General features: G+C 38.4%; 1 protein-coding gene across 1 annotated transcript in view; it reads left to right on the top strand.

Moving 5' to 3' along the window:
* Positions 1–14,442, top strand: part of TMPRSS7 (transmembrane serine protease 7) — a 34,477-nt gene extending 20,035 nt beyond the window's left edge. Inside the window, exons 10-19 of the mRNA XM_042809516.1 lie at positions 725–831; positions 3,841–3,977; positions 4,598–4,705; positions 5,316–5,426; positions 6,559–6,675; positions 8,204–8,381; positions 8,565–8,833; positions 9,830–9,966; positions 11,965–14,048; positions 14,402–14,442. Of these exons, the coding sequence (XP_042665450.1) occupies positions 725–831; positions 3,841–3,977; positions 4,598–4,705; positions 5,316–5,426; positions 6,559–6,675; positions 8,204–8,381; positions 8,565–8,833; positions 9,830–9,966; positions 11,965–12,135 (1,335 nt within the window). The 3' untranslated portion in view covers positions 12,136–14,048; positions 14,402–14,442. The remainder of the gene's footprint in view (positions 1–724; positions 832–3,840; positions 3,978–4,597; positions 4,706–5,315; positions 5,427–6,558; positions 6,676–8,203; positions 8,382–8,564; positions 8,834–9,829; positions 9,967–11,964; positions 14,049–14,401) is intronic.

Consider the following 14,442-nt stretch of genomic DNA (forward strand, 5'->3'; position numbering starts at 1 on the left):
GCCAACATAAGTCTTGGGAGTTGTCTGTGGTTTTTTTTCTCAAAACAGTTTAATTTCCCTGTAGTTTGATATTGAAATTTTCCGCGTTATGTATTTTCTGTAAGAAAGGAGGAAAAATCTTCGTTTCTTAATTCTTGCTGTGACTCAGCCCTTGCTTTTGCAAGAGGCAACAGTGTTTCTTAAAAAGTTCTGTTTCTTTTAATAAAGGAAGCTACAATTAGCTCTTATGATACTGCTAGGCTCAAAATATTTTCCGTAATGTTAGCGAGTCCTTGACTGAACATGTCAGAAAAAGCTACCATGTTATTGTTGAAATAACTCCCAGCATTTCAAAGGTGGCACAGGTGCAGTGTCTTTGCTCACAATCCACTGTGGCTGTCTGTCCCTGTGCAAGTAAATTTGGATGCATTTGAATGCTTTGATCTTGACACAAAAGCTGCCTTCTATCTATGGACAGTGGCTTTTTGAAGATGAAAGGGCTGTTGGCTAGAGGGGAAGAAAGCCTGCAGCTGTGGTGGCCCTTTGCCAGCCTTTGCTTTGACTGAGGGCTAATAGCTGCCAGGTGTCTCAGGTGCTGGATGTTGAGTCAGGGAAGTCAGCACAGCTCCCAGAGCTTGGCACTGCCAAGCACTGTAATTGCTGAGATAATTCTGAAGTCTATCATGAGCTATGTTCACAAAAGGAAAAGGAAGCTGCCTTGCACTGTCCTTCTTACTCACAACAGACTCCACAGAAGAACCTCGGTATAGCTCTGAAGTTTCATAACTATACCATCAGTGAGAAGAATATTAAAGGCTGTGAACGGGGATGGTGGAAAATTAATGAACACATGTAAGTACTTCTGCATACATTGTTAAACAAACACTACCAATATAAACTTTATTATCACTACCATGGTTCCTTTGAGAGTTTACGCTAAGACAAATAATTCACTTGTGTCTCTTATGATTCTTTTTTCACTATGTTGATGATGTAACTGAACTTTCATAAATAGGATGTTTAAAAAAAATAAAGAAGAATCTAATGAAAAGCTTCAGGAGGCTGAAAATAAAGGCCCTTGGTTTTCACTGGGGAGAAAGAAATGAGAAGTGTGGGTGAAGATAAATGTCCAGTAGACCCTGATGTAAGTCTAGGGTAACTGTAGAAACACTTTTAAGTGTAAGTAAACTCCATGATTGCTCATGACACCAAGCTTAATGGAGTTATCAGTGAAAGGTACTACAATGAGCTTATTGGAAATAAACTCCTTCCTCATTCCAGTCACTAGCTTTTGAAAGAGAAACCACAGAGGTGGGCTGTCAAGGTATGCCATTTTTAAATGCTTTTTATTTACATCAATATTGCTATTTTCCACCCATTTCTTCTATAATTTTTAAAATCATTTTTAGGTCAGTGAATGATGAGGCAAGGCTAAATTTGGGAGGTTGAATTCTAATTTTTTTTTTAATTGTTCAAATGGAAACATCAGTAAGATCAGATTTGAAAGTGAATTTCTGAACTCATTACTAAAACTACAAGTAGAGGAAGAAACATTTCCTTATTCTTTGATACCAGGTTGTACTTCTGTAGAGATGATTCAGTTTGCCTGAAGCTACTAACATTGTATCTTAATGGGAATTGGTGGCCCAATAACACAGGCATGAAAAAAGCTGATAAAAACAGACAATATGGTGTGTTTTTATAGGTTTCTCTTGGTCTTCTTTATGAAATAAGTGGAAGAAATTGAAGTCTTAGAGGTTGCTGAGAGATGGATTGAATAAAGGCAAAATCTGATGATGAGTTCATATTGCAAGAATTTTCTCCATGAAAGACTCGCTTTTAAATAAGCCTATTCATTAAATATTTCACAGAATCAAATGTCAGAGTGTGACCCTCAGAAATATATTCGGGGTTAGTTTTGAAGAACTACAAAATAGTGCACGCTCTCAATTTTTTGTGAGCAAACAAAAAACAGAACACCAACTCTTCAGCTCCCTGAAATGGCAGCTTAAAACATAATTCCATTCTTCATGTTTATATTTATGAAGATGGTGCAGATGAGGTTTCTTCTGACTACTTGAGTCAGCTTCATGCAACCAGAGACAAGAACTGTGTGGTTGCATCCAGTCCTTGTCTTTTTCCCAGGGGTTATACGGAATATGTTGCTCTCCCTAGTTGGAGGATTTGCAGTTAATAAGCTCCTTTAGCTAAAATTCTCACTAACAGAGAGGTTGCCTGCGTTTATTGATGTGAAGTGCTGCTCTGAAGAAATGCCGTAGTTTCCCTCCATTCTCAGCTATCCCTTCTGCATTGCAATAATAAACAAGAGAAAAACTTACCTCTGGGTATGACTGCATTAGTCTATTTAACAATAAAATAACTCATTTTGCATTCGAGTTCACTTTAAACATACTCTGTGGCTTCTCACTGCTGTCAAGAAAATGTATATGCTAAATGTGCTAAGAACTATTACAGATGCTTTTGCTTTTCTGTCTATTTAGACTAATAAGTACTCTTTTTGACAAGAGCCTTGAAGCCACATGGTTTTCTTGTAAGTGATGTATTTGGTATTATTCATTGTTGTTCAGACAGAGGGAAAGGAGCTTAGCTCTACTTGTAGTACAGCCTAAACTGTCAAAGTTTTACCACGTGTAAAATTGTATCCAGTTTTTAAATCCTATCCAGCAACATCTTCCTTTTAAAGAGGGTAGGGTTTTTTTTCTTCATTATTATTATTATTATTATTATTATTACTATTATTTCCTCCATAGCTAGAGTAGCATCTAAATGCCTGCTGCAACATTCTTGGCATCTTTGATGAAAGTGGCAGTGAATGGATTAAATGTTTCTTGGGATCTGTGAGCTTTTAGGTTTCTCTGAGTTAAGGGATACTTAAGAAGTACAAGGAAATTATTTACCAAATAATAGCTCAAAGTTAGATGTGTATCCAGTGGACTTTTTCGTCCAGAATAGATGTTTGAAGATATGAATTTCAGAACTTAATTCTGCAGTTTTAATGATGGATGAAAGATGAGCGGATAAGAAGAAATATTTTCAGTTTCTCTAAATCTTTTTTACTCTACCACCAAAATTGTCAGACCAATTTTATCCTGATAAAACTCCGCACCCTTCTTTAGAGTCATTCTTTAAAATGAGAGCAGCTAAACTTGGCTCTCGACTGTATGACATTTCCCTTCACACCGAACTGCCTGTGTCTTCCCTAGAATTCAGATCTTTTGAAAAGAGTTAGCAGCAGTGGTGATGGAAGTACTGTGTTTGACAATAAATTTCTTCATTACATTTCCAGTGCTTTTGAATTTCTGGTAAAACATTCTGCTTGCATGCATAGAGGTTATTGTACTGAGAAGTTAAGGATCACTAGTTGTATGGGAACTGCTGAATCACGGCCTGAACCTCTGATCACCTGAGATGAGCAACGAGTCAGCCATGGGAGCACAGGTGAAGGCAATTCACCTGTGCTGCTGGAAGAGGTGGAACCTGGCTCTACCTCTCCTAGACCATTTAAGAGCTGACTACCAGTGGGAAAGAATCTCCCTTTGGAAAGGATTCCCCCTTTGGAGTTTTGCAGTGAGCCCAGGACAAGGATAAGCATTCTGTCTATTTTCTTTTGGATATAATAATCTGCTTAGCCAAAACTCTCTTGTTTACTTCATGATTATAACATCTGTATATTCATTGATTATACACTAGTGTTTAGGGAATTTGGATGCTGTTCCAGATTTTGGTTCTTAATTAAGGTGTGCTACTATGTATTGTTGAATATCAGTGATGTTGATGTTTAAATTGGATGTAAGATAATTTTGATGCAGCTTGTTCTAGAAATCTATTGATCTTTTTTAGGTACTGCGGTTTCTATGTTGATCACCAAACAGTCTTCCACATTGCAAGCTCTGCTGTTAACATTGAGCTTCAGTGCAGTTCAAAGGTGTCAGAGAAGCCCCTTCTGGTGGAGTACGGCAGCTATAACATCAGCCAGCGTAAGATCAGTTTTTCTTTTTCAACCTATCTCTGCATTTTTAGCCCTATGAAGTAGAACTTGTTATCTTTGGTTAGACTTAATTATGTTTATGCTGGAAACTGTGTTGATATTAATTTTTTACTGCTAATCTTTCTAAGCTAAGTAACCAGCAAACCAAGAATTTTTTCTAGCTTGTCAAGGCTATGTGGCTAAGGTTTATGATCGCATGCAGCGTGCTTTGGTTTCCTGTACATATAGAATGTATTTTCTTCTGCACAGTCCATAAAGCTTCCTGTATGGCCAGAGCATGCATATGCAGTAATCCTGGTGAACTCCTGAAGCCTTGCATTTCATTCTGCCTGCACGATCTGTAAATCTGTAGATCTGTTTGCTATTTCATTCCTATTTAATAAAATCCGAAATAATGTGAGATCATCCACTTTAATTTATTGGGTGATGAATATCAGTCAATTGAAGTCTGCTTTTCCTGTTTTCATTGCCAAAGTTTTGTTTGCAATCTTGTTGTTACTACAAAGAGCTCTAGGTGATGAATGCAATACACTGAATAACCAACCACTTGTTCTAATTGGTGTGCAATTAAAAATTTTTGCTTTTTTTTTTTTTTTTTTAAACCTCCAGCATGTCCACCCGGATATTTCAAGTGTTCTACTGGTTTATGCATCCAGCAGATGCAGCGCTGTGATGGGGTAAACAACTGCTTCGACGAAAGTGATGAACTCTTCTGTGGTTTGTATTCACTTATCAGAGATCTGAACTACAAAACCCATTGAATGTATTCTCTGGTCTTATGAGGCAAACTAAAAAAAGCTGAAAATTCTTTTAGGAGAAAAAAAGAAAGATGTTTCTAACCTTCTGTGTCCAGGTTCAGGCCATCATTTGGTCTCTTGAGGATTTTACAAAAGAAACTAGGAATGGAGAAGGTATGTTATTGAAAAGCAAGAGGGAAAAAAATTAATATGGAAAAATGGTTCTAAGAGATTGTATTTTAGGTTTTCTTCCTGTGATAAATGCTTGATAAACACAAAGTTCTGTTCTATTTCAGGTGTAATTATTTTTTTTCACATAGGAATGGCAAATCGTGTTGGACACAGTAGATGAGAGTGGTAATAAATGCCTATGGTTGAAAGAGCACCAGCCATTCCACCTGGGGCACTGTGTGAACTTGCATAGGTTACTGAATTCTTTTGCACTTCATTTTCTCCATGTGTAATGTGGCACTTAAAATCATTCTAGTAGAGTGCAGTGAAGCTATGGCAGTGATACCTGGACTTGGTCAGAAGCGTAGTGTTAGTATTGTGATAATGCTTCTGTAACTGACTTGACTCATGTTTTAAAGTTGTCCCTGAGTGGAACTGTAACTCCAGCTTTGCGATACAGGATAACTTGCTTGTCTGTAACGGGGTAAACGATTGTGAGAATGGAGAAGATGAGCAAAACTGCACCAACAGTAAGGCTTCTCTCTTGGTTCCTTTTTTTCCAGTTCTTTTTGTTCTATTATTTACTCCATCCTGATTTGAATACTAGATGCAGTATATGAAGAGTTAAGAGGCAAATCTAATACAGGCTTTATAATTCTGTTCAATTTTCTGTTATGCTTGTAAACAAGTAGTTACTGATCTAAATTGTTGTGGTATTTTTGTGAACTCATGAACATCTGTTTCAGTGAAATGAGACATGAGAATTAACTACTGTGGGTCCAGGATGTGGATCTAGGGATTTAATTCCCAGATTTTATCTCCTTAAAGTAAAATCTTTGGCAAATTATTTCTTGGACTCATTTTACCATATGTAAAATATCAAGAAAAATGATTGTTTCTTTGGAACTGTCTTCAGAGTTATAAGGCAACGCTTTTAAAATGCCTTGGAAGTTTTGTGTTTGGCAGAACATGAATGGTTTGAGATAGTCTTTTCTTTAACTTCTCAGAACAAATGGACAAATTGGCATATGAAAGGGAGCCCCACTAGCAAGAGCTGCAAGTAACACTTTTAAAGAGTTGTAATGTTTATGAGGTGCTTAACTTTGACAATCCGTGTAAATGGTCACAGCATATTTCTGTCTATGGAGAAGAAAAATAGATTCCTTGGAGTGATGTCCCTTATTGTGAGGCATGGAGACAAAAACTCTTAGATGGGGAATGAAATATTATTGGATACAATTAGTAGATTGCTTCCACTGCATTTTTTTTTTTTTTTTTTTTTTTTTTTGTTTTTTTTTTAATGTTGATATATAAAAGAGGTTCCAAACCAGAGTACTGGGTATTCTTCCTTTCTTTGCCTAGCGCTTACTCTATTGGCATGTTTTTGCTAGTATATTTATGTTCACTAATCCTCTGGGAACAGATGAATGGCAATCTATGTACAAAGGCACCTCCAGCTTAGCACAGGCACTGGTTTAGATGCAGCTCTACTTGAATAATTTCTTCAATTTAAAGACTGGATTAAGCCATTCTAGGCAAAGTGCTTTTTGCTGTGTTTTGTCCAGTCTACTGACACACACATTAATTTTGTCTGTGCAGCTGTGTGTTTGCGTGTAAAGCCATTCCAACAATCATCTTTCTTTTTTCACACAACTATTTCAGGTATTCCTTGCACCAACCACACATTTAGGTGCAGGAATAACATATGCATTAAGAAACAAAATGCAAAATGCGATGGGACTGTGGATTGTACTGATGGAAGTGATGAAAGCAGTTGCAGTAAGTCCCTCCTGCTGTTTTGTACTTTGAACATTTTCCATTTTAAAGCCCTTTCTTTCTTCCTCTTTTAGAGTATGTATTACTCATGCAGCATGCAGTGAGGTTTTTACTGTATCTGCTTGGTGATAGTGGGACAGCAGTCAGCTATCAGTTTACGTCATGTCTGGTTGCTGTATCTGTGGGAGGTGTGGTTTACAGGTATGGGAAGTTTCAGTGGAGAAGCTAGGGTAACTGCAGAATGAACTTGGCCAGCTGGTAAGCAATATTCTCACTGCTGCAGCAGAGTCAAGTATTTTTGTTGGAGTCGGAGTGTATTGAGACTTCAGGAGTGACACAGGTGAAGTAAGAAACAAAAATGTTTAACTTCTCTGTCTCTTGGTGGGAAAGACCTCAGTATTTCACAGCATCAGTCTAGATTCTAGTCACAAACCTTTGTAAAGAAATCTCTGTGCAAGCTTTTTGCTTGTATTGTTATAAAATAGACAGGTGATTCTTACTGCTGTAGGAATGAAAATATGATAGGATTCACTTGCTTTAAGTGAATGTCCTATATCTTTTTTGGGTTTTTGGAGTACAAGAGGAGGTGTTTTTTTTTTTTTTTTTTTTTTTTTAACTTCAGCTGCTCCTGCCACAGCAGCTGTATGTCAAACCTGCCAGCACCTGCCTTGGATGTAGTTTTACATCTTAACAATCCATGTTCATCCTCCCCTTTTTTTTTTTTTTTTTTATTTTTTTTTTTTAAACACTAATGCTGCTTTTGATTCTTTGTTTGTGTGCTGGGAAGTGCTGGTATCAACCTTTGGGAACATGGGAATAAAACTGCTGAGTAGAGGCTTTATGTGCACACAAGAGTAGAAGCACGAGGTCCTGCAGACGTCTTTCTCTATCGCTCTCTGAATTAGTGCAAATCTTTAATATACAACACTTTCAGACCTTCAATTGTCTCCAAGCAAAGTAATTTTTTAACCACTTGGTTTCTGAGGTATTAGATGACCTAACTACATATATGTAGCTATTACTGTAACCGCACCATTCCCACTGTTTTTGCTGGAAATAAGTGTGTAGGTACTACTGAACTTACTTACCACAAGGGCTCCTTTCAGGTCAGGACTAATAGTAAGAGAAAGAGACTGAGTTGTCTGTTTTACTGTATTAATTGTGCTGCTTGTTAAATCAATGGATGCTCTGACATTTCTGACACAAGAAAGACTGAAGCCAACTTCTATGGCAGAGCTAGAAAATAAACTTACCCATGCCAGTGCCTTATTTATGGTGTCACTTCTTGTTTCAGGAACAGAGTATTGAATATAGGAGTTCTCTGATTAAAGCAGGATAAGAAAATGAACTTCAAATAATGTTGTATTTTAATATGTTTTGTAGAGTACCTGCTTCAGCAGGGGAGTTGGACCTGATGAGCTCTTGAGGTCTTTTCCAACCCTTGCAGTTCTGTGATTCCGTGATTATTTCATACCCTATGTGGGAAGCACTCTCATGGGATAGAGACAATAACTTGAAATACCTCTTGCAGGTTGCGGCAGCAGCAAGAGTGGCAATCTCATCTCTCGCATTGTGGGTGGTACAAACACTAAGGAGGGTGAATGGCCCTGGCAGGTCAGCCTCCATTTTGTGGGAGCTGCGTACTGTGGGGCATCAGTGATATCAAAAGAATGGCTTATATCTGCAGCTCACTGCTTTCAAGGGAGCAAGTAAGCAGTCTTCCCTCCTAACTCTTCTTAGACATTGCTAGTTTCTTGAAACACCTTTAGCTTCCAGTTTGAACTGGACTGAAGGATGATGTGCCCTCCTTTTGCATGTTCCACTGCTGGGGTAGATTGTGCATTTTGGAGCATGTTTTTGAAGATTTGGTGTGTGTTATTGTTTCCAATCAGGCTGGCTGACCCCAGAGCATGGCGTGCTCACTTGGGGATGCGAATACAAGGCCGTGCAAAGTTTGTATCTGCAGTGAGACGGATCATTGTGCACGAATACTACAACAGCAGGAACTATGACTATGACATTGCGTTGCTGCAGCTGAGCAAGCCGTGGCCAGATACAATGAGCCATGTCATTCAGCCAATCTGCGTGCCTCCTTTCTCACACAAAGTTCGCAGTGGTGAGAAGTGCTGGATAACAGGTTGGGGCCAAAAGCAGGAAGTGGGTGAGTTTAATATCCTCAGCTGCAGGCTTGTGTGCAGGATACCTGCCTCTGCTTCTGAGGCATGCACAAAATTGTAGTGTTTTCAATTTGCTTCCCTCTGGAAATAGGTTCTGGTATCTAGATACCTTCATTTGCTCAGGAAAATTGGCTACCACTCCAGTGGATCTGGAAGACCTGAGTGCTCCAGCTAGCTAAAACTTACAGGAAGCTGCACTTCCTCTGAGTCATACAGCATCATTTTTCCACTTTGTTACTCTTGGAGGTGCATTAAGAGCCTAAATGGACTTTTCCTTGCCTGCTGCAAGGAAATTAAATTAAGGACTCCTGCCTTCAGCCTCTGCAGGCTGAACAGTCCCGAGATGCTGACCTGCCTGTGAGGCACCAGCTCATCCTAGGGATGTGGTGTGATAAAATGGTCGTACTACTGACAGAGTGCATGCCCCACATGACAGTGAGCTGCTCTGTGTCAGGCAGAAGGCCTGGCCCTCTCACCACCTTGTCTCAAACTGCCTTTTCCTTGTCGCAAATGCTGGTACCCTTTGTCCCTCTTTGTGGCTGTACAATATCAGAGAGAAGAGTTGAGGGAAAGGATGGAGTGATGGTACACTGGCTGCATGTAGTGGTGGTTAGGCTCCATGGTGGTGACAACTCTGATTGCAAATCTATCTTATTATAGTCCAAATACCTTTAGGAAGTCCTATTTTCTTTCCAAAGTGGGAGGGGGAAAAAAAAAAAAAGAACAAGGAAATCTTGAGGCTTTTTACAAAAGATATTACAAAAGGCTTTTTGGTCAATCTTGTTAAAAGGCCAAGATCACATTATATAGATGCATGATACTTAGAAGTGGCTTTCCTTACTTTAATAGTTGGCCATTTGGAATAGCTTAGAGTTCAAACATACACGCAGTATTTTCTGAAGTCTTCATGGCTTTGCTTTCAATGGATAAGAAATATATTAAGCTCTGTTGAATCATCTTCCTTTCAATTTGTTTTCCAGATGATGAAGGTGCTGCAATTCTTCAGAAAGCAGAGGTAGAAATTATTGACCAAACGTTGTGTCATTCCACATATGGAATTATCACAGCCAGAATGTTTTGTGCAGGATTAATGTCTGGAAGAAGAGATGGGTGCAAAGTATGTACTTCAATACAACTCACAAGTTTATTTTGTCTTTCTTTGTCACGTGATGAGGCATAAGAACTGACTGGCAAGTTGCCTTGTTTTACTGAAGCACAGCTATGTAAAAGAGCTATCAACCAGTCTGCAATTTGGGTATTCTCAGAGATTTGCTGCTTGATGGGCATGAATGACACTTCATTTGCAAGTCTAGGTCCAGAGAATTTGCACATAGTAGTGTGGTGAAGGTAGGCTATTTCTGGTAAGAGGGTCTATCAGCTGAAGAAGAAACTGAGAACCTACCTTGACTTTTTTTTCTGGATTCTTTTCTCTGGTGTATGACTACAGGGCAGTCAGATAAGATGCAGTCATCTAGATATAAACTTTCAAATGCATAATATTTCTGGCAGTGCTGTAAAATAATAAGTGAAGTTCTGAATTTTCATTTGTTTTAGCAGGTGAAATTGCTGATTTTTATGATGATGATTTGGTACCTTCAAGATATTCTAGATTTCACTATATAGAAGTAAGACACCATAGTGGCTTTTGTGGCAAGAAGTGTCTGAGGGTTTTCTGTGGAATATGAAGTACCAGCTGTTTGCTAGCAGGTTGTGAGACCACTGATGTCAAACATCATTTTCATTAACTGGAGAATTTGTTTCTTTGCTTATCTCTCTGGCCAATCAAGACAGAACTAGTGAAAGGCATAATTCAACATCCTGGGGGTGAATTTCTGCAATGTCTCAGTATGTTGGGCAGTTTTTAGAGCTGATAGAATTGTAGGAGTTCTGTTTTATGAAAATTACTGCTGTTCCAGTTTCTTTTTGTCCCAGTAATTAAAGAGAAATTTGAATGTTTATCTCTCTAAATTTCTTAGTGGTCAAGGATGAAAGATGGATCTTCAAATTTAAATATTTAATTTTGTGAGACAATTCAAGGTGATCGTGCTTTGGGTAGCAGGTGACTTTACTAGGTAATCTACTGGTATGCCTTCCTACCTAAATGTTGCAGAATCACATCACAGAATCATAGAATGGCCTGGGTTGAAAAGGACCACAATGATCATCTAGTTTCAACCCCCCTGCTCTGTGCAGGGTCACCAATCACCAGACCAGGCTGTGGTCCTTTGAAAGTTCAAGCAAAATAGTTCACTGAATGTAGAGGAAAAAAAAAAAAAAAAAAAAAAAAAAGTGCATGGAAAGAAAGCATCCCTTTGCAAACATTTAAATCTTACCAACTCGGGTTTTGCTTCTGGAAATCATCTTTTACATCCAATGATTTGGTAAAGCTCAATTTGCTAGCAGTTGTTTCAGAGAAGTTATGTCTACAGCTGAGTTTTTCAGGAAAGTTTAAAGTAGATTCAAGAGACTTTCCCCAAACAGTGGCATATCTTTTGCTTGAGCTACTGTCATATTTTTAGGCACTGTGTACCTTTAAATATTATCTACTCACTTATATCTACTGTAAGACAACAGTTAGTTGGAGAGGAGGGGGTGGTTGTTTTTTGTGAGGAAAAACTAAATATTAATATATTCAATCTATTTCATTTGCTTTTAATTTGAAAAAAGTGATATTGCATGTTAAACACAACGATCACAGTTTTATTTAAAAAAGAAAAGGCTTGGTATTTGGTGTCCTGAGGTGTGTAACCTCTAAATGGATATACATATTTAGTAGCAGATTCTGGGTTTAGCTTTGAGACTGGAAAGTAAATTTTGTGATTTATGTTTCAAATTCACAAAGTAGCATCCTAATACCTTTAAAGAGTGCCAGCTAGCTCTCTCTCCTGTGAAAGAGTAAACTTTGGTAGAACTGTGCATTCCCATCTGCTTCAAGAAGAGGAAAAACAAAGCAAAGAATTCTAAAGTTAGAAGTATGCAGATGGGAAAATATAATCACTGTTGGAATTCGTCAGGAAAAATATCACCCACTGAACTTTGTCCCATTTTTAATTTTCCAGATTTTAAATGCATGCAACTCTTTTTTTTTTTTTTTTTTTTTTTTTTTTTTCTTCAGGGTGATTCTGGTGGGCCATTGTCATGTCAAAGCAATGAAGATGGAAAATGGTTTTTGACTGGCATTGTTAGCTGGGGTTATGGATGTGGAAGACCAAATTTTCCTGGTGTCTACACAAGAGTGTCAAATCTTGCCCCATGGATTTACAAACATGTGCCTTCAGTCATATAACTTGAAAGCTATTTTGCTGGAATAAACGTGCTGGATATCTTCATTAGAAAGCATGTTAGGCTAAAAACTGTTCAGTGTGGGAATTTCTTTGCATGTCTCCCTGATGTCACAATACTTGATTCTGGAGTGCGTATATGGCAGTATATGGCAGTAACAAGCGCCTTTTGTTCAAGCCTCAGGGAAAGGAGAATCGGAGAAAAATCGGAGAAAAAATCTTGAGATTGCTCTATAGAGATATCTGGGAACACTGGAGATGTGGAAATAAGCACCTGGTCCATTTTGTTGTTTTTACATGGCACATGTTATGTGTAATCTATCAGGAAATTGAAGATACAGCTGACTATCTGATGGCAGCTTAAATCTGACTCACATTTTTCCTCTCAGCTGTGCATACAGTAATTAAGAGTGGCATAGCAGTCAGCCACTAGTACTTTTGCTAATCCTGGTTTTCCTGCCCTTTCCAGTAGAGAGAGAGAGAGAAAATGAATTGCAGCAAGTGAGCTTAATCCTCTCAAGTAGCAGGACACTCATTTTGGAGATCAGAAGTTCTGCAGATAAGCATGGAACAAAGCATTAGCAATATACCTTTTCCAGCTTCTGTTTTAATTGTCTGCATGCTTTGAAACTACTGTTTTATTTCCTGTCTTATTTTCCCCCTAGTGAAGATTTTACATGTATCATCCACCTGAGAATTTGATATTTTTTTTTTTTATCTTCAGGCTACCTTGACAAGATGAGTAAATATGATGATGTTTGTTACTGCAGTGGTCTTGCTCTTGTCCACATGAAATTGATTCTTCTGCTCGCCGATAGGTGTCTTGAATCATCACGTATTTGGGTTCTCTGAATGTATATATCGTAAACAAAATAATAGATACTGATTTCATTTTTGGAGATGATGAAAAAGAGATTTCATTTAGTCTGAGCTCTTCTTAGGGGTTTCTTTTCCCTAAAAGAGAGGGCGAAGTGTTGGCCATTTAGCAGTTTGTGCACACAGTGGAGGTAGACTTGTAGGAAGAGGAGGATGCTAACAAAGCAGTCTGTCTACAGCTGTATTTTGCATTCCTGACCTGTAACGATTGCTTTCCAGTTAATCCCTTCTGTAGTCACCATGTGACCTGTGTTTGACTTCGGTTGTTTCATTTTTTGTTTTCCGGAGTACAGTTTCCTAGGACCTCTTCTGTGTTGTTGTTTGTATTTTGCTCCCTCTATCCAGCTTTGTTCTTGTTCTTGGCTATATACACATGAAGGTATCGTATGTAATGCGTAATTTCCCCATGTGAATCCTCAATTTTCTTCGTTTCTTTTATGTGCAGAACTCTCTGAAGTTGTTGGCTTGTTGACTTGATGTCATTTTCAAGTCTGAATAGGAAATACGTTAATTGCTTTGCAGTTATGTTTGTTCTGCTGTGCAGGTTTAAGTCTGTCACACTTAAAACTGGAAAATTCAGGTGATCTTTCAAGTTGTTTTCTCTCTTTTATAAAGATTTGTGTGGATCCCATCAGGTGTTCTTTAGAAATTACAGTATTTATTCTGGGATTTTTCTCACGTAAATTGCTTGTGTGTCCTTTCTGTTTTCGAATAAAGGGATCTGTATCTTACTCTAGCAGTTAGGAAAACAAAGAGTTACAGTGATGGCAACTTTTCCTCCCCACCTTCTTTGATTGCAGATCAGCTGGCTCCAGCTTTCAGCAGTATGGCAAAGGTGAAATGAGAGAAGCCTGGTATGCGAGCTGGTGAGCAGTATGCTATTACTGGTTTATGTTTAAGGAATGAGGTTCATCTAGGATTTTTGTTATTACGTTTCTCAGAAGGCATTTCTCAAGGCATCATGACACAGGCTTTTCCCTCCAGACGGGTTTCTGTGTACAGCATACCAGCTCCATACCACCCTGAGCAGGCTGATGGGCAGGTAAGAGACAACAGTTGTGCTTTACAGCAGGAGCACAGTAAGCAATCTCTCTGGCACCTTCTGACACCTGCAGGCCTCTGTTGGTGTGTATTGATCTCTGCTCTTCCTATGTAATTGCTTCTAATTAAAGTGACAGCAATTCTTTTCTCTTTCCCACCCTGACCTTTTATCATTTGAAATGCGAAAAAGTGAAATGCATGGGTTTTGTGTGTGACATAATACGAAACACATTGTCTTAATCTGTTACTTCGTATCTCTGATAAAAACTAAAAGGGCAAATATACTGAAAAATGATACAATGGCTCTCTTTGTGTTGTCATCCTAATAATGCCACCCTATGTGTCTTTCTCTAGGAAAATCTGTATATTCGCTACTGCACATCCTACCAAAAGGG

The sequence above is a fragment of the Centrocercus urophasianus genome, unplaced genomic scaffold, assembly GCF_019232065.1.
Source record: "Centrocercus urophasianus isolate 14NV4802_14NV808 unplaced genomic scaffold, USGS_Curo_1.0 seq_12, whole genome shotgun sequence".
NCBI classification, from domain to species: Eukaryota; Metazoa; Chordata; class Aves; order Galliformes; family Phasianidae; genus Centrocercus; species Centrocercus urophasianus.